Raw genomic sequence first — 20,400 nt, 5'->3', positions numbered from 1 at the left:
GTTTCTGAGAGCACTGTCCAAATGCCTCCTGAACTCCAGCACTGTGGGCTGTGCCCCCTGCCCTGGGCATCCTGTTCCATGCCCCCTGCCCTGTGCATCCTGTGCCATGTCCACTGCCCTGCGGTGCAGAGCCTGTCCCTAACCCCCAGCCGCCCCTCCCCTGACACAGCTCCATGCCGTTCCCTCGGGCCCTGTCGCTGTCACACAGAGCAGAGCTCAGCGCTGCCCCTCCGCTCCCTGGGAGAGCTGCAGCCGCCATCAGGCCTCCCCTCAGCTCCTCTGCTCTGTGCTCAGCACACCCAGGGGCCTCAGCTGCTCCTCACACGCTCTGCCTCTTCACCAACTTCATGGCCCTCCTCTGGACAAAGCAGAGTTCGTTGCTGCCTCTCTGTTCCCTTCTTAAGGAGCTGCAGCCACTATGAGGCCTCCCCTCAGCTCTTCTGCTCTGGGCTGGACACACCAAGGGACCTCAGCTCATACATCTTTCCCTTCATCTCCTTCACCATCTTTGTAGCCCTTCTTAGGACACTCTTGTCTGAGTCTGTGTACTTATCCAGTCAAGTTCGTATAATGTAACCACCACTTTTCTCTGCTACAATAGGTACATCACAACTGCCCACTCAAGAAAATTGTATTTTAACCTTACAGTCATCATCTGTAGCGCAAACATCTCTAGGAAAGTCTTTAAAAACAACAAAAATGAAGCGCTGAATGACTACAACCAAAATAACTCATAGGGCAAGAGTGAGGCATAAAGACTTCTCTAGTCTGCTGTCCAAAGAATAGAAAGATGCTTTAGAAAGCAGTTTTAGTGCCTCTACAACAACAACAAAGTTGATCCTAGTTTATATGATAGGAAACAATTTTAAAAATTTTCAGTTTACAAAGAAATAAAAAGAGAATCAGAAGTAAGAAAGCACCACTAAATTCTCTATGAAACTGAAAGATAAAGTAAGACAAGAACACAAACCAAATGAATATGGAAGAGTTGAAGTAACTTTAGTTATATCCTTGCACGTAACTTAGAGGAATAAGCCATGCAGGTGGAAGAGAACAACAGGTAAGTGCATTACATGTACCTTGATTAGCTTCAGCAACAACTGCTGTTTCTGCATTTTTAAATAAATAAGTTCTTTATTTCTGCTTTAAACTGACCTGTAGAGCTGCTGGACAATGTTCAGCAATCGCCAGCACTCACTTCAGAAGAAGCTGCTCTTGACTCATTACTGAATTTCAGTACAGCATTACTTGCAAGCATAAAAACTACACTGAAGAGATGTTCCACTCCAATATCATGTTTTCATTGACTCAGGCCTCCCAAGGGGGAAAAAACTGACGGAATTATTTCAAGTTCTTAAGGACAAAGGGAGCTTTATTTTTTTCTTCCATAAAGCTCAAAAATTATTCTTTGGACTACATGGTTTGCAAACAGAATGTGTGCAGATAAATAAATGCATGCATGTGTTAACCAAAAACTACTTAAAAAAAATGAAAAATACACAGTCAAGCATTGCATTGTCAGGATAACTTTCCCTCAAGCTTCTTCCTTGCCTATTATTATTAAGGATAACTATATATTATCCTTATCACTTTCACTTTTTTCTTCAAGCCCTCATGGAGGGGAACATACAACAGTCTAATTGTCCCCCAAGTCCATGTATATCTATTGCAGTGAGCTGAGAGGATGTTCCTCGAGAGAGGTGGTGATATTCTTCACCAAGCAAAGAACAGTACTGGTCTTCCCTTCTACACATTTACCTCTTGATAAAAAAGGTTTTGTAAGTTTAAAACTCTCCTGTTCACTTGCATGAGTTGCATTTCCTTTGCAGATTATCCCTGATCCCACTGCCCTTGGCAGCATTAGAGGGGTCACATTTTAACACAGCTGAACTACTTGAACAATTTCTTCAAAGTATGAAATAAAAACATTCTTTCCTTCAAAGCAGCCATGCATGCTTTCTTCTTTATTCTGTTTGTTCAGTTTTTCTTTTTAAGTCAATAAACATTTTATACCTTGTATTCATTGCAAGAAAAATAAATTCTACTCCATTACTAGTATATGCATTTTGTTTGTGGCACCCACTACTAAAAATTAAGTATTTAACATATCTCAAATTTCTCTCTGAGATTTAAGTAGAATCGGTAAATGATGTTTTCCTCAGCAAAAGTTCTAAATGTATCTGGCAGGAATTAAGCAGAAAGTGACATCTCTGATTATCTTCTGCCAAGCCTCAAAGAGCTGTTGTGCCCTCTTTCCCAGTTCCCTGGAGAGAATCAGTACAGTAAACACCACCTTCCAAGGTACTGCATGTAGGAGCAGTAGACACATTGGCAAAGGTGACCTAGCAGAAAGCATTCCTGCCAACTTTCCTTCAAATTCAAGGGGTTATTATGAACTATTTAATGCAGAGCCTGCTTATATATGCCAGAATTAACTGCATGTTACAACTCTCATATCATATCTACATATTTATATAGTATAGGAGATGGATAAGGGCATTGCAAATATAAGGCAACATAAAATTTACCAGTCCTTTTATGTGGTCAAAATATGGAACTTCAGCCTTTCTGAGACCCTGGAAAGATGAGAGCCATTCTTTAATGCTTTTTCCCTTTGAAACATGTATTCTTACAGAAGACCAATAAAGATTACCTCCAACACTGCGTCAACTTTTATTTCATATTTTTTTTATTTCCCAGGCAGACTAATAGGATTATCAGTACTATATCCTGGAATTCATATTCAAAAGTAATAGCAGATGAACCTTTGCCATGGAGACCAGAGTACTGAGTTTTTTTTGTGTGGTTCTTCAGAAGGTATTAAAATGCAGTCAATAAACTCATCCAGCAGAGAGGGACAATGAAGCAAAAAGCAATGACATGCCTGTAAGAATCCAGAAGGTCTAGTTGCTCTCTCACTCTCTCTCTCTCAAAAAAAGAAGAAAAGAAAAATTTCTTTTTGGGAATGAATTAATGCACTCATATCTTCACTGGGCAAGGAGAGTTTTAAAGCTACCATTACCACTTCAGCCCTGTAGGTCTGTGCTGATAGCCTGCTCCTGCCGTTCCTACATATATACCCCTTTTTTTCCCCTCTGAATCATGCCACTGTGCAGGTTCATTTCTCCTTGCTCTTTCACAATTCTCCTGTTCTCAGCCCTGTGCCTGACAAATGAAGCCCTGTGTGGAAGCTGCCTACTCCTCTTGCAGTCTCCTCAGAGGTGTATTGTCACCTCTGCTGTCTCCATTCCCATATCTGACACTGCAGTGATGAAGAGCAGTAACTCCAAAGGAAGTCTTACTGATCTCTGCTCGAGGAACAAACAGAACTCTCGAGTTTGAAAGTGAAGACCAACAAGGAGATGGAACATGTTCAGTTTTGAAAGGGTTCCTTGGAAGAAATTAGCAGCTAGATCTGTTGCCATTGAATTTTTTTTTAGGATAATACATGACCTGCAGGAGAGGAGTTCTGCAGAGAAGGACCTGCATGTCCTGGTAGACAATAGGTTGGCCATGAGCCAGCAGTGTGTCCTTGTGGCCAAGAATGCCCAGAGTATCTGGGGCTGCATTAAAAACAAGGTGGCCAGCAGGTGAGGGAGGTGAACCTTTGCCTCTACTTGTCTCTGGTGGGGCCATAAATAAACCCATAATGGTGTCTGGGCTCCTCAGATCAAAAAAAGACAGGAATCTCCTAGAAAGAGGAGAACCACGAAGATTAATAAAGGTGTGGAGTATCTCCCACACAAGGAAAAGCTGGGTGACCTGGGACTGTTCAAACTGGAGAAGAGAATGTTAAGAGAGCATCTCATCACTGTTTATAAACATCTAAAGTGCGAGAGACAAGTAGATGGGCTGGAAACTCTTTGGTGGCGAGCAGTGGCAAGACAAGCGGCAATGGGCAAAAATTGGAGCACAGGAAGTTCCAGACTAACACAAGGAAGAACTTCTTCACTGACAGAGTAACAGAGCACAGAGAGTATCCAGGCATTCCAGATCTGCGCCTCACAAAAAATATCCCCAACTGGACTGGTTTTATTTTTAAGCTGTGGAACAATTTGTTTTTCTCCAGTGCGTTTCGCAGGAAGGCACTTGTACAAAATAGGACAAGTCTCTGGCAGATCCGCAACAAGTTTGGCAAAGTTATAAGCTCCTCTAACTAGAGGTGCTGGGCTTTATCTACCGGAAGTCATTCAACAAGCTCCAAGTAATACACATTTTTAATGTCTGTCATAAGTAATAAACTACTAAAAATGAAAGAAAAAAAACCAACGAAATAAAATCTTCAGATATTGCACTTATCAGCAATAAATCAGTCTGGCTTACCTCAGTGGGCTCTAAAATTATAAATGAGGGAAGAATCACCACAAGTTTTTCTAGCTCTGTTTTCAGACTTCTGCCTCTTTTGGCTGTCTGCCTGTGAGAGTCTGTGTCTCTGTAACAGCCTCCCTGATGCATTGTTTCCTGAAAACAAAGAATACAAAAAGGCAAGCATGATTATTCTCATTGTTGGATACTTGAAACAAACGGCAGAAGACATAAGTAATGAGAAGACCTATAAGTCTGTATCTGATGAGAAATAATGAAGTATCGCAAAGACAGAGAAAGATTGAAGTGCAAAGGGATGTAATATCTCACACATTAATAATGTCATCACACTTTCTAAGATAATGCATCTTTCTCATTTTTTTTGAGAGGGGTAGTTGTGTTTTGCCTTAGGACATATTTTACCTGGACCATTTCATTTACCATCAATACCAAGCAACTGCAGGACAACGGTTGTTTTTCTGACTGACTTGTTTAGCCTTATGTTTTTTAAGCTCTATCCTGCAGAACGCCCAGCACTCACCACTAAAACAGTTCATTATCAGTTTCCAAAAGTATGTGTGAGTTTTAAGAAGCATTTGGGGCTTATCATTAGCAATAACACTCAAAAGGCTAAATATACCCTGGAACATCATGAACTAGCATTATAGTTGCTGTTGGAGTTGATTCTGTATAACACGATTCCATTTCACCTTTCTCTAGCCCCAGTAAAGCATTTCAGGAGTCTCCAGAGGCCAAGAAGGATAACAATAAGACTTTATTTTATCAAGCTGATAGCTAAAAACCTTTCCCAGATGCACTGGGTTTTCCCTCTGGCTTAGATGCTACAAATAGTTCAGAGCTTGTGCACTACTTTGCTAGTAACATCTTCATTTTTCATGCACATGTTCATCTTTATGTGTCTAACTGGAAAACTTTAATCCGTGTAAGATATTTTGGAAACAAAGAGCTCAAGTTTGGCATTATTTTTTCATCAGAAAGAAATGGGACAAAGAGTAGATTATTTAGGTGAAGGTTACTGGGAGCAGTGTAATAAATTTATTTTCAATGGGATGAAGACTTTACCCATATCCCTGCTACTATTTTGGACACAAACAATGTGAATTTGTAAATAAAATACATTTTTCAAAACTATTAAGTAAAATAAATAAATAAGTAAAAAGAACTCATAATGAGACTGCAAATAATCCTTTAACAAAACCAAAACAATTTACAAAATAATTAACCCTACTAAATACATACCTAGGCTGTCATTCCAAATTCTCTTTCATCCAGGTGTCACTCAGACACTTGGTCTGAAGTCTGTGATTCAGCCTTCAGCATTTCAAATTTTACTCACTGCCTCAAGTATACAGAATGGCTTAGGTTGAAGGGGACCTTAAAGATCATCTAGCTCCAACCTCCTGCAATAGCCTGGTAATTTACTGGTCCAAGAGGAGAGGAAAGGAAAGAAGTTCTGTGTCTGCATGGTAGTCACTGAGTTGAGGAATATAAATTAAATAAAGAACGGATCTTTATAGATTATGGCAAAATGCACCTGCCACATTCAGTCTTCAGAGACTCTGCCATGGTCGGTTTCAGAATGATAATGAAAGGTGAACTTAAAAAAAAAAAAGCAAGTTATGAAGACAGCCAGAAAGGAACTGATCTTACCATGTATGAGACCATAACTGCTTGATCTTTTCAGAATGTATTTGTTATGCTGAATACCATAAAGAAAATAAAGGCAGACAGCAACTTCCCAAGTCAGCTGTACAGACAGTATGGTCCATCATAAGATTCCTCAGTGTCTCCAAGAACAGGCATATTAGACCCATAGTTTATTAAAGGACAAGTTTATTAAAAAACAGTTCCTGGTTGCAGCTTCCAAGTGGGGTGCAGCCAGAAACATGTCTGTAAACTCCCTGTTGAATATCTGGTACACAGATGATTTGGAACAAAACCATAATCTGTGCATTTATCTCCCCAAAGCGACTAACCCCAACTTTCACAGACATTCTGTGTTGCAGCTCCTTAATTTCCCAGTAAACTTTGTTGAGGTTTAAAAACTTCTGAAAAGTCTTGACCAAACTTACTAGTTTCCTGAACATTCAATAACTAACAAGTCTTTCTACTCATACTATTAACAATAAATGAATAGTCCACCAATGCTGGGCAAGAGGATCACAGCCCTCCACAGTTATGAAGGTATCTGAGTAATCTCAGCAATATGTGCCAGCTGTGAGTGTGGTGTTTTTGAAGTGCTGTTAAAGTTCACTGCATGTTTAATTTTTCATAGTTTATAAATTTATAACCATTGCCTATTTTTGGTGTAGGAATGTCTGGAATCAGAAGGTCGATATTGGATCATTTAAGGACTAACCCACAAATAATTTCTTCCATGGTGCCAGAGGATAGAGTCTAGAGACCCTGCAGAGTTTTCTGAGGAGAAACAACATTTTTCTGAGAGTGATCAATGCATTCAACAGGAATTCTGCAGTCTGCCTCTGATGTGGGGCAGAAACTCAAACATCTACCTTCACAGTTAGCAATGAGCCACGCCAGGCCCACAGTTAGCAAGACTTAGTCTATAGGTGATACACAAAGGACAAAAAACAGAACTAAATGTATGAACAGGACTGTAGTATTGAGGTGTTTGAGACCCTAATCTTGACCTCTGCTCTTTTGCTGCCATTTGAGCCTACGGTGCCTGGGCTAGCCATGCTTTGAGCCACTTGGACCTGCAGCCATGGTTCTGCCTCTCATTCCTTTGCTCCTGCTCCTTTCCACAAAGGAGGGGTGGTGGCATATAGGAAGACTCTGCTCTAGCAAGGGAACAAGCAGCAAGCAGGCTCTTTTTCCACATGTCCACTCTTGGGGTGGTGGCATATAGGAAGACTCTGCTCTAGCAAGGGAACAAGCAGCAAGCAGGCTCTTTTTCCACATGTCCACTCTTGGGATGGTGGCATATAGGTAGACTCTGCTCTAGCAAGGGAACAAGCAGCAAGCAGGCTCTTTTTCCACATGTCCACTCTTAGGTTGGTGACACTCCACTTTTTCACTGACAAAGTGATGAGGTGCTGCACGGAGGAGGACAGGAGGGCTTGAAGCCCAAGGGAGAAAGAAAACATTTTGGGACATTGAGGTTTCTATGGGAGAAAGAGCTTCCAAACAGGGAGGAACTCACATCCTACGGAATCTTGATGAGGTCAAGGATCTCGCTCCAGGGAAAAAATTGCAGACTAAGGACCTCAGCACTCCTCTGGGTGACATGCTCTACCACAAAGCAAAGTCTTGGGATAATTCCTGATCTCAGTTCAGCCAGACTCAAGCACTGGCAGCAGCAACTAAGAATTATGCTTTGCTTTGTTTGTAATGGAGCTTTGACAGAAGACAGTTAGATCTTCAACATCTCACATGAGTCAGCTGTAGCCAAAAGGATATGTAACCTTTCCAAAATCTATTTGCATAAACAGTGATCAAAGATGACACTTCTATTAAGATACTCTACTCACAGTAAAAAGAAAAGACACCAAACATTTCCACCTACATCCCCAACCATGTATTCTTCAGCCACAACATTAATTTTGGTTTAGTTCTACACATTGTGCTGTCCTTAAGCAAGGCTCCAAACTGCCCATGTTCTCATTTGGCACAGGAGATGTAACTAGACCCCTAGGAGCATCACTGGAATAGCTCTCCTGTGTGGCACACCCCTCATCTCGGTTTGTTCATTGCCTTGGCAGACATGCAACTGAGCCAAACTACGTTGTCTCCACAGCTGCTCTGCTGCTCGGCTGTTTACTGCTCTGTCATTTGCCAGCAGCGTTTCACTGGACTGGGCACGAAGTATGAAAGAGCTGATGCAAGGAGATTGCAAATGGAGAAGACCATTTCCAGTGAGGTCCAAAAAAACAAAATCTCCTCTCTCCTAATGCTATTGAACTCTTCAGATTAACCCTTTGTACTCTGCAGATCCAGCAGGGTTTCTTGCCATACCAATATGCAATTAGTGGTAAAGAGCAATCAGTCTTCTTAAAACCGAAGTATTGATTACGCTAACAGTAGGAACACGGAAAGTAGACAAAGCAATTTTAGAATAGAAGTCTTTACTTTGTGTCCATCTCCCTTTGTTCTTGCATAACGACAGCGTAGGTCGGCCTGACTTCTCCAGATGCACAGCTGAAAACCGCTTCAGCCTTAGCAGTCCCCTAATAGCTTCCCTTTTTGAAAAGAGAGGGTCTCTTTTCAGTCATCCAGAGTTCCTCTGTTCACTTCAGTTCCAGCACTTCCTCTGCATCTTCAACCTTCTTCTCCATTCCTGTTCTCCCTACAGCCCTGTTCTAGCGTCTACAAATAGCAACTATTCCTCAGACATAGTTAATACACTTCATCCAGCATAGTTACGTGTTTATGATATGCTGTATTCTCTAAACGCCAGTGGAAGGTTATGCTACAGAGAGATATACTGATTGACTTTCAAGTGACTCACAGTTTAAAGAACCACAATACCATCAAAGCAAATGAATGTAGACTTGGATCAAAGTCTAGACATACCTGCAAATTTATATGTGAACAAATGACTTTTTAAAAAGACCCATTCTCACAGGCCAATATGTAAAGATTTTTAACAACTGTTTACTCAAAGAACACATACTTGGAATAACAAAATACAGAGAAAAAAAAGTCTTCAAATATTCTAGAAAATAAGGAGCCCAGACACCCTTCATTTGCACCTGTTTCCAGCATTTCATTTATTTTGTGTATGTGGTACACAAACAAACAAATGCACACACTGAATGTGGTTGCAATGCATGCAGATGATTTCCTCTCCAAAGAACTGTTTGTGTAGTGGGTTCAGTTCTCTGGGAGGAGTTTACAGTGCCTTCTCCAAAAGTAGCTGTTTACACTGCTCTCAGAAGATCCCTTTCTGCCATTGTTCGGGCACACTCTAGGTCTGCTCACCTGCACGTGGTATGGCTTGAGCCTCATCAGATTCTTAGGTAAATAAAGATGAGTGACAACAGAAATCTCACAAGACACTTCTGTGTGAACACAGGCCTGGCTGTGATGATGTGGTGGGAGGATGGTAAGGTTACGTGTACACCACTCCACATGCAGCAGCTGTCTGATACACATGTGTTATGAGACTTCTAGACTACTGCAGGAAACAGGACAAAAAAGGTCTGATGACACAAATTTTCACTTGCAGTCTTAAGGGCTATATGCTACACCTTCCATACTTTGACAACTACACACTTTTCTGGCTGGGATTGCTCTCCCCAGAAGTATGGCAATGTATCTTAGCAACAGAAGCAGTGGGGAAGGCTTACTGCACTGTAAAAGAATTCAAACAAAATGTATATAGCTGCTGACTGTTATAAATATACCCCTACCACTCTGAGGGGGTGTTCAGTTATAGTCCCGATTACTTTCCTTTCTCAGAGGGGCATGGGCACTTCTCCAGCTCGCAGCTCACCCACAAAGAGCCTTAACCACCCTTCAGCTGCAGCCCTGGCGACACAGGCTGTGCAGCACAGCATGCCCTTGCTCAGCCCCATTAAAACAACAACAACAACAACAACAACAACAAAAAAAACAGAGCACCCAGGAGATAACCATTCCTGTGAGCCAAACTGCCGCTCTCGCAGGTGTTCAACTGCCAGCTTCTCTGCACCAACTAGCTGATGCTGCTCATAGTAGGGCTGCAGTATTTCACTATTCTCCTCATGAGGAAAGGAGAAAGCTTCCTACCACCTGGGAGGCGCAGGGTTTGAACAGTTACACCTTTTACTAAAATGTGTTTCCCACAAGTAAAATAATGTGAACACAACCATTATCCTTGCCTTCTGCCCAAGTTCTCCAACAGGACAATCCTGCTGCTCGTTTCCCACCTCCTGCAAATCAAGGCTGAGAGCACAGCAGAGCGTTCCTCCTCCCCACGGATGCCAGGGACTGCACCCACTCTGTGCTGCCATGTTCCAGAAGCACTAAAATGATCCAAGGGAGGGGTTACAAAGTGAGGGGAAGGGCTCCAGGATTTGAATGACAAGCCAAAGTACTGAAAACATCAATGACAAAAAGTGAAAGCACTTCTTTTCCTTCAGCAACAGCGGGTGGGCTTCAGTTTTCTTTCAGAGTATTATCCCCAAGTAACTGGAAAGTACCTACGAGCAACATAGGAGTTTGCTCAGGCTTCCTAGGAACAAGAGCAGACACTGCCTGACTCGAAGGAAAATTCACTCAGAAGCTGTGAAACACCTGGAGATCCTTTGGAGGATTCTTCCCCCTCAGGAGCTCCTGCTGCTTGCTGTGGCAGATCTCTGTGCACGCAATATGAAGTGGGTATACACCCAAGGATAAAACAGGTGGCTGCTGAGGGTTTGCTGAGGACAGCACATCAGAGAATCAAGAGAAAATCCCACATTGGAAAAGACCCACAAGGATCACCAAATCTATCTCCTAGCTCCACATACGACCACCTGAAATCAAACCCTATGTCTGAGAGACGTGTCTGAACACTCCTCGAACTCCATGCCCCCTGTCCTGTGCATCCTGTGCCATGCCCACCGCCCTGTGGTGTAGACCCTGTCTCTAACCCCCAGCTGCCTCTCCCCTGACACAGCTCCATGCCGTTCCCTCGGGCCCTGTCGCTGTCACACAGAGCAGAGCTCAGCGCTGCCCCTCCGCTCCCTGGGAGAGCTGCAGCCGCCATCAGGCCTCCCCTCAGCTCCTCTGCTCTGCGCTCAGCACACCCAGGGGCCTCAGCTGCTCCTCACATGCTCTGCCTGTTCACCAACTTCATAACTCTTCTTTGGACACTCTCTAGTAGGTTTATGCCCATTTTGCACGGTGGCACGCTGAGGTACACCTGGCTGGGCAGGCGTCACTTCTATCCTGCAGGAGTTGGGGCAACTGAGGGGTGCAGAGACCAAAAAGCACCAAGTGACTCAGCTCAGATTGGCTTAATGCCACATCTGAAGGCTTCTGGAGCGCCCAGCCTCGCAGTGCCATTACTCCTGACACGCAGAGGTTCATTTCATCCTAAGCGTTCCCATCCTCTGAAAGGCCACACTCGACCGCTGTTATGAATTCCGCGCACGATGAAGACATTTAGAGCCTCACAGCCTTTTTAAAAAGCGGACGCCAGTCATGCCCCGCTCTTATGACAGCGCGCCGTTACCGCAGCAGACGAACTACCGCACACACGAACACAGACGGCGGCGGCGCGGTCCGGCCCGGCCCAGCCCAGCGGGGCGGTGAGTCCGACCCCCATCGCCCCCTCGGGGCGCTCGGAAAGTTTTCGCCCCGACGAACGGACCGCGCCGACAGAACTTTCTCCGCCGCCGCGGGAAGCAGCGCAACTTGTCCGGCCGCGTGCGGGCGTCGGGGCCATGCGGAGGGAACAAGGAGGAGCTCAGCGCGGGGGGAGGGGGGAGATGGAGCTGGGGCGTGGGGAAGCCGCTCCCGCCTTCCTCCTCCTCCTCCTCCTCCTCTTCCAGCCCCGGCAGCCAGGCGGCCGCTGCCTCCCGCCCGAGCCGCCGCTGCCGGGACGCGCCGCCGGGATGGTCGCTCCGGCGGCCCCCAGGCTCCTGCTGCTGCTGGCCGGCGCCGCGGGGCTCAGTCGGGCCTTCTTCTCGCTGCCGCTCCGCGTGTCCCAGCCGTCCGCCCCCCGCACATCGCCGCCCGCCCCGCTGCCGCTGCGACCGGGGAGCGCCGGTGAGGGGCGGCGGGATGCCCTGGGCGAGGCGGGCGGCCTGGCCTTGGCCTCCGACCCTGCGGGCAGCCTCAACTTTTTGGCCATGGTGGAGAATCTGCAGGGGGACTCCGGCAGAGGATACTACCTGGAGATGCTGATCGGGACCCCGCCGCAGGCGGTAGGAGAGAGACGGGAACGGGGGGACGGGGCGGGGGAGAGTCTGAGAAGAGCGAGCATCTCGGCAGCCGGGCTCCGCCGCCCTCCCCGGGATTCGCTTCAACGCGACTTTATTCCGGTGCCGGGCAAAGCGCAACTTTGCAGCCGCTCCCGGGTGGGGGGGTTCCGCTCAGAATCCCCCGCTCAACTGCGCCCAACCACTGCTTCAGGAGGGCCCCTCCCACCCCGGGGATCGGAGGGAGCCCGAAGTTTCCTCGAGCCCTCCCTGCCCCGAGGCGTCCGAAGTTTTCTCGCGGCCGTGTCACGGGACGGCCGGGCTGCGGCGGGGCTGGAGGATGACTGTCAGCTGAGTGGGGCCGTTTCCTGGCCCTGCGGGCTTCCCTCCCTCTCCTCTCAACCCCATTCATCCCCGGGATTTGCTCCTTGAGGCCGAGCCCTGGCGATCCCCGCATACACAAGAATCCCTGTTTTGCTTTGGCTGATCTCCGTAGCCGCGAGGCAGGGAACGTCAGAACGCCCAGGCTGCACCGTGTGCGTGTCTGCGGGTGGGGGGGGGCTTCTGTGGGATTTTATTTACACCTGGATGTCTCAGGGTTGATCACTGTTGCTGTAATTGAAGTGTCTGAAAGGGAGCACAATGTTTAGAAATAAGCATCTTGTTTTATGATCAATAAATGGAGCTAAGAGGGAGCTAACCAGGTCTGAGGTACCCAGGTGTGGCCTGATAGCTACAGAGGGCACAAATAACATCTCCTCTGCACTGTTGGCTGTGTTTTTTATGAGCTCTGAGAGTGTGGTCTTCACTCCTCAGAGTGCACGCTCCTCCATGGTGTGGTCTTCACTCCTCAGAGAGACGTTCAATATTGGTTTCTCCAGCATCAAGATATCAGGTTGGATTGGGCTAATAATCCGATTTTGCATCTTAAATTAAAAAAAATAATTTTAGGCAGAAAGTGTGAATATATAAGATACCATCTTGCACATCTAAGGGGATTTGGAAAGCAAAAGAAATGGAAAAGGAAAAATATGACAGGCTCTTGATAATGTAACTAGAGGTCTGCCCTCACTATGCCCTCACTATGCCTGCCTTCACTTACACTAACAGACAAGTATTACTTTGCATTGCATGCCATGCAAACGTGCCTTGCTGATTTTCCACTTGAAATAAAAACCACTATTTTCAACGTTTTGAGCCAAATTCTGAGTTCTTTTAAGGTTAATTATTTAAAGGATTGCTCCTGGTGACTAGCACGTAGTAAGTTTTATTCATGTGAGCCAGCCCACCATGGTTACTGTAACATAGATGCACTTCCAGAAAGTCAGACCCCAGCATGCAGTGATGTAGCAGAGTGCAGTTAAAATTTATTTACTATTTTGGATAGGAATTTGTTCTCTTATTCCCTGCCTGGAACTGGGAAGACTTAAAGACTGTGAATACGCTTGTTGCTTTTCTGCTCTACAGCAAGCCGCAGAGCTGCTGCAGAACAGTTGCACTTGCATCTCATACAGTGCTGGCACTGAAGGCAAGTGTCTTGGTACTGCCAAGTGCTGGGATCACATCAAACTCCATGGACAGGCAGTTTCTGGAGTCACAGGGGATCATGACTGGGTAGGAAAGGAGAGATGTTTGGGGTTAATTTAAAGGTTCATCTCAGTCCAACTTTGCCACAAGTCACAAGCTAGAGTGTATACCTTGAACACCTCCCTTTTGCAACCCCCTGATGTGGGACTTCCCCATAGCCCATTCCTTTCCAATTTCCTGTCACCCAGACTCCTTCTGAGCCAAGTCACAGGGCACTGCTGCTCCAATGCTTTGCCATGGACAAAGAGGAATCCTGCCAGCGAGGAAGAGTTGTGGAGAAATGAGAAGAAAGACCAGGGAGCAAGGCTGCCTCTCTGCACAGCATCTCAGCGAGGGGTGGGGGAATGCAGAAAAGGCAGGAGCAAATCAAGACCAAATACCAGGCTGTAAAAAAAGGCACAAGATTTAATGTTGCGGTTATAAGGCTGCTGGTGCCTGCTAACTTTACATTTAGTGTTGAAAGCCTGCTGTGCCAGTATGGGGGTAAACATTTGTTTCTCAGGAGACTTTAGCATTCGTGAACTTGTATTACTGTTTAATTGCATTTGTAGAAATTTTTCTTTTTTAATTTCAGTTCTTGGAAGGAAGCTGCTATGAAAGAACTTATCTTTTCAGGTCATTTAAGGCGCACAGTTTGGCTTTCATTCCAAGTCTGATTTGTCATACAGCAGATAAACAGTACAGAACTGAGCTTCACAATGGCAGTTCTGAAATACTTGTTCTGCCAATATAAAAATAGAGCAGTTGTGTGAAGTCAATTTTTTTTTTCAAGAGAGAAAATTTGAGTGTAGTTGATCCAGTTTTGCAAAGTGTTTGCAGTAGAAGTATTTCTGACCATTTCCAGTTTTACTATACAATATCCTTATCATATCAGATCTCCAGATTAGCTACCAGATCATCATCACTTGTCATTACTGACATTAGTTCTCATTAATACACATACAGCTCTACTACAGGATTACACGAAAGCTAAAAAAAGAAATAAAAGTTCTGTATGGAAGAGTGTGAGATATTTCTCTCTTGCTTCATGGGTGTGTGTTCTCCTACTTCTGATGGCTTATGTGCTTTACATTTGCCTGTATAGGTGCACTTTTTCCAATGCTAAATTTAAATATGAGCTGACAGGATTGCAGTATGAATTATGTACTGTTCTTACTTTTTATTTCTTAAAATAATCTGATGAATTCCTTTGCTATATCTTCTATTATTTTGCCCACCCTGAGCACTGTGCAGAACAGAATCAAAGATCATTCAGACATTTGTTCACTATCTTCTCCACAGTTCTGTTGATATTAATTTAGCTTCTCTTACAAGCCTTTGACCAGTGAAACAGTCAAACTCTTATAAAGCACCCCGTGTTCTTCACAGCTTTCTTGAAGTCCATCTGGATTGTATTAAATCTTAGCAAAAGTACTGTTGTCTCATCTTGCTACTTATGTTGGTCTTTATTATACGAAGTAGTAGCAGCCCTGTCAGTCTTGCTGCTTTTCCAAATTGTGCTTTTATTGAGATCATATAAATATTATACCTTCAACTTCATTGAAGAGGGAGGCTTGGCATGCACCTCTTGAGGGCTCAGAGTCCTGTAGATATGGTTTGATTATAGGTATTGAAACCATGATAGTATCTAATTTATGCTCTGAATACATAAACCCTTACTGAAATTTAAGCTTCTCATTCTATGCACAAAGAGGTTTTGTTTATTGTTCCTCCTAATAGCAGTTTGTTCTGTGCAGGGGTGAGCAAAAACCTCTCCAATAAACTCCCTCTGAACTTCGCAGGTTTATATAAATGTTGAGTCTCATGGCCTTTGCTGCAAAATGCAAACTCAAATTTCCATATAATCAATGGGAGGTTGTCTTCTGTTCACTTTATTTCAGTTATTAAGGAGAAGAAAGATACACATTAAATATCTCAAGAGCGTACAAACTTTTATAATTTATAGCTTAAAAGTTTGAAGGTGATGAACATACGCATTAGCAATTGCTGAACACGCAGCCATTCTTCCTTAATTGTTGATAGCTTTCATTTCATGAGAGTTATAAGGATTGAATACTGTGAGGAAAGATTCAGCTGCTCTTGTGATTTCATTACTTCAGTAGTCTTGCTATATTAGGTGATAAGTGCCCGATTCCTGCAGCTGTGTCATTCTCCAAGAAGCTAAGCTTTGTTTAAATTTTCTTCAAAGGGAGTTCACCTTCCTTCTAGATACAAGGAGAAATTTTGAAAATATGATCCAACCAGGTTCAAACACCAGAAGGCAAACTCCAGCTCAAGTCTATTAATTCTTTTCCCCTTCTTTTCTTTTTTTAATAGTTATGTAGATCTCAAAAATATATTTATATTTTTGAGCTTTCTATGGAAGATGAAAAATGAAATGAAGGTGAGTACTGTGACATACGGAGTGTTTTAAGGTTGTAGCACAGAATTCTTTCAGCTCTCTCTGCTGGAGGTACTATGGAGATGCAGATTACTGCTCTTACCTAATGAATTGGGTAGACTACTTTTTGTTGTTGTTGTTGAGTACCAGCAAAATAAAAAAAGGCAAAGACATGGAAGTTTGAAGGGTGAATACCCCAAAAGAATAACACCCACACAAAATAATGAAGATGAGTAATATATTTTTGTATGGCTTATCCAGGTGGTATAAAGACAACCAGTAAATAAGGAAAGGCTCACCCAGAACTCTACATGGGAGAGACCTCCAACAAGAGATCCTTCCCCAGTGGTGGTCAGCCCTGAAATGGGGTCTGGGAGAGGTGGAGCCAGACTGCACCCCTTCCGGTCACACAGTGCATTGCCTTCACCTGTGCTTCTGCGGCTGACTCGGTGCTCGCCTCAGCTGATCCAGCAGTGCTTCAGGCCCTGATTCAACAGTTCCCATACAGAAGTTAGAGGAGACAGGACTCAACGCTCTGATGTAATGTGCTGGGGTGTAATATATTTTTGGCCAAAAACAAAGTATACCAAAGAATACCAGATCTGAGTTGACAGAACTGCCTCTTCCTTTACAAATCTACATTCCAGCATCTCCTTCATACAAAATCAGCCCTTGCAGGTAGACTGCATGGAAGTAGTGGTGCCAGTACTGTAAAAGCAGCCCAAATCATGAGTAATTGCAGTGTAGTGGCCTTAGTAGAATATAGCACAGGTAGTACTTTGTAGCAAGGCTTTGCACTGGTGCGTTTTGAGCGGTTTGTCATGGCCCATGAATGGCCTGTAATGTGCAGTGTGACTGAATGGAGGAGACTAGTTCCTCAGGATGTCCTTCAGGACAGACTAGCAGGGTGTGCTATGATAGGATAAAGGAAGATGGTTTCAAACCAAAATAGGGGAGATTTAGACTGGATATAAGGAAAAAGTTTTTTTCAGTAAGAGTAATGAAGCGCTGGCTCAAGTTGCCCTGAGAGGTGGTGGATGCCCCGCCCCTGAAGACACTGAAGGTCAGTCTGGATGGGGTTCTGAGCAACCTGAAGGAGCTGTAGCATTGCAGGGATGTTGGACCTGATGGCCTTTAAAGGTTCCTTCCAACTCAAATTGGTTGGATTTAGGCCCCACCAGCTTCTCCAGGGATACCTCCCTGAAGGGTGCTCGCTTTACTTCAGAGCAGTGCTGAAATATGTTATCCAGCATCCCTGGTCATAGCAAACACAGCTGCTGTTCCTGGTGAGTTGTGGCAGAGGGACTGCTGTGAAAATCAGTGATGTGGCAGAAGGTGTCAGGTTCATACTTTTTATTGCTCCAAGCATTTCATCCCCTACCAAGGCAAAAGCATCAGTTAAATTTAGAAAGAATTAACTAGAGGGTGAGCAAATAACAGTGTTGCCTATTATAAAGGGGTGAATCAGTTGAGATTTAGAGCAGGAGCGATACAAATAAATAAATAAATAAAAAGCCAGTGGACAAAAGAAAACACATGTGGAATTTGGGATTATTAAGGGAGGAATTTTTAGTTATTTTTTAAGCTCCAACCAGAGGTCCATGAGCTCTAGCGGTAGTATCTGGCTAGATCAGTTTAAATTGACTGTATTTGCAGTGGTCTTTAGTTTTTCAAGGATACTTGTGACTTTGAGTCTTTGTGAGCATGTTAACTGCTATATTTTGTGTCCATGTTTTATTATCTTAGAAAATGTCTCAGTTATTGTAGGTGAAGTGAGTCACCCAAAATGTTATCTGGTCATTGTCAAGTATAAGTACATTTGAAAAAGGAAATTGAGATTGTTACATAGCCCTGCATATATGTTTCTCCAGTCTGAATCAGACATACTTCTCTCCCTTTTCTAACTTGTAAAATATAGAATTGATCAGAATTTATGTTAATAAGTGAAGGAACTCAAATTTATGCCCAGATTAGGACTTGAAATCAGGTCTTCAAAGTAAAAGAGGAAGTATTGAGCTGCCTGAGAAAAAGGAATTTTTTTTTCTACCATTGATGGAACTGTCATACATCCTACTACTTTTTAGCCTCATTTTCCTATGTAAATGTGAGCTTGCGAAGCAAATGGAATGCATAGTGTACAGATACCAGGCTGCTATAAAAATAAAGAAGTTTTACATTTGAATCTTTATCTGTTAGCTTAGTGTCCTTCAAAGCACCTAAATAGCCCATGAATAAAATTGTTTGCAATTGTTTACTACCATTTGTAGTATTTTGCACATGTAGCCTCTTGTTTTAAAATTACATGTTAGCTGAATGTCTCCTTTTTTTCTGTGTATGTCTACATCACAGACACTCATGAGAGAAAAATTTGGCCAGTTGGACCTCTCACTGCTACTACTTTATGAGGAGTGTTAGGGGACCAAAGTAATGGATCTTGTTATTTATTTATTTATTATAAGAGATCTCAAATAGAGCCTGTGGAATACCATGGAGAGGGAATCTGAGGAAAATAAGTAAGCAGGAAAAAATCTTAAACAAATGAAAATTAGAACTCATGGAATACAATTAATGTGTCATAATTAAGAAGCTCTTTTGAAGACAATCTGTTAAGACTGTAATTGCATTCTACAATCCTATTTCTGCTTACTAGTGATTTTAAATCATGAAAAGCAAATTACTTGTAGATTTTTCGTTGTCTTTGCTCAGCTTGTGTGTACTAAATTTAGTTGGTTTTATTTAGCTTTATGTTTGGTTTATTTTTGCACTTACTTACTAGCAAAAACTGCTGTTAAGTTAGGCAGAGTGCGTTCAGGGGCTGAAGTGTCTTGAAGTCACTGATAGTCCAATTTTAATTTAAAGAGGAAAGTTATTAATGGTGCAGTAACACTTGGGAAGCTCCTATTTAAAGTCAGTTCCTAGGGATCTATATCTGCTTTGCCAGCACTGCTTTTTCCCAGTAGGATTTTCTTCTTTGGAAGAAAAAAGCCAACTCAGGAGCCAAGGGTAACCTTTGCACTTGAGGGCCGGAACATAAACCTTCTCTCATGAAAGGCCAACACCTGCCATTTGATAGGGAAAAAGTAATCAGGCCATTTTGGCAGCTCTCTCTCAGGTAATTCCTTCTGATATTTGTTTGTGGATCTGGCTTGCGAGCAACCTGCGGGCAGAGCCTCAGAGCCTGCTGTGCAGTGAAGGCTACCTTCAGGCCTACCTTCAGCACTGCAGCAAGGCCACCTGTGAGGGTTTTTTCTCCACCTTGGCTCTTCTTTCTTGTTTCGCTGCCATACCATACCTCACTTTGCTCCTTGCTTCATCCCAGAAGATCATCCTCGTGGGGCTTATCTAGAAAGCAGTCATACAGATGGGTGGTTCCTGTCTCCCTGCACTCCCTAAAAAAAGTCATTTTCTGTGGTATTGGGAATGAAATGACACAGTTCATCTGCAGATTTGTTTTTCCCAATTGCAACTTCGACTGAAATCTTGAGGGAGAGGTTTTTATTTTTCTCATTTTTTTTCCTACTTAATTAGAAACACAACTTCCAAAATTCAGCTATTATCAGCCTGTCCACGCAGAACTCAGCCAGTGTTTGCAACACAAAAAATTGGTATTTGTAATGCCTTTTCAAGACAGAGCATGCTGTACCCTTTTGGAAGTTATTTAGTGCAGTGTTATCAGGCTGCTTGAGTGTGGTACAGAAAGCCCTGTGTTTTCTTTCGTGTGCTGTCTGCTAGGTGTCTGCTACAGGTGAGAGGGAGTTGGGATGTGTCAAAAACTGATTCATCAGTCCTGCTGATATTTTCCTGTGTCTAAAGAGATTTTTATTTATTATTTCATTCATTTTTTCTTCTCCCAGACTCTCAGGCTGCAGATTTGACAGAGGAGTCCAAAGGTGGTCACACTTTGAAAAAGCTTGAGAAATGCTGTAGCAAGGTAACATCTGATGCAGTCACACTGCTTCAGTTTATCTGTCACAGAATAATCTTCTCATTACTTTGCAGATGCAGAGTCCTTCAGGGAATAACACAAACATTTCACATGAACCAGAGTGCCAGATTTTTGCATTTGGACTGCTGAAATAAATAATGTATGGAAAACAAAATCAGAAATTTTCTCAGCAGCCGTAGTTATGAATGCTGGAATGTGTTACATATTCCAGCTAAAGTTAACTTTCATTGGCACTCTGCTTATTGTTTAAGTTAGTCTTGTTTTGGCAAATGACCAAATGCCAATAGTACTATCTACATTTTTATTCAGATTTG

The 20,400-nt window shown here is 43.5% G+C and overlaps 1 protein-coding gene across 1 annotated transcript in view; it reads left to right on the top strand.

The window, feature by feature from the left end:
• Positions 1–11,867: 11,867 nt before the first annotated feature.
• Positions 11,868–20,400, top strand: part of BACE2 (beta-secretase 2) — a 49,339-nt gene continuing 40,806 nt past the window's right edge. The window contains exon 1 of the mRNA XM_065741669.1: positions 11,868–12,179. Within this exon, the coding sequence (XP_065597741.1) occupies positions 11,868–12,179 (312 nt within the window). The remainder of the gene's footprint in view (positions 12,180–20,400) is intronic.

Source organism: Cyrtonyx montezumae, unplaced genomic scaffold, assembly GCF_038088225.1.
Source record: "Cyrtonyx montezumae isolate F1298 unplaced genomic scaffold, pur_monq_1.0 scaffold_3, whole genome shotgun sequence".
Taxonomy (NCBI): domain Eukaryota; kingdom Metazoa; phylum Chordata; class Aves; order Galliformes; family Odontophoridae; genus Cyrtonyx; species Cyrtonyx montezumae.
This window is presented reverse-complemented; position numbering and strand designations above follow the sequence as displayed.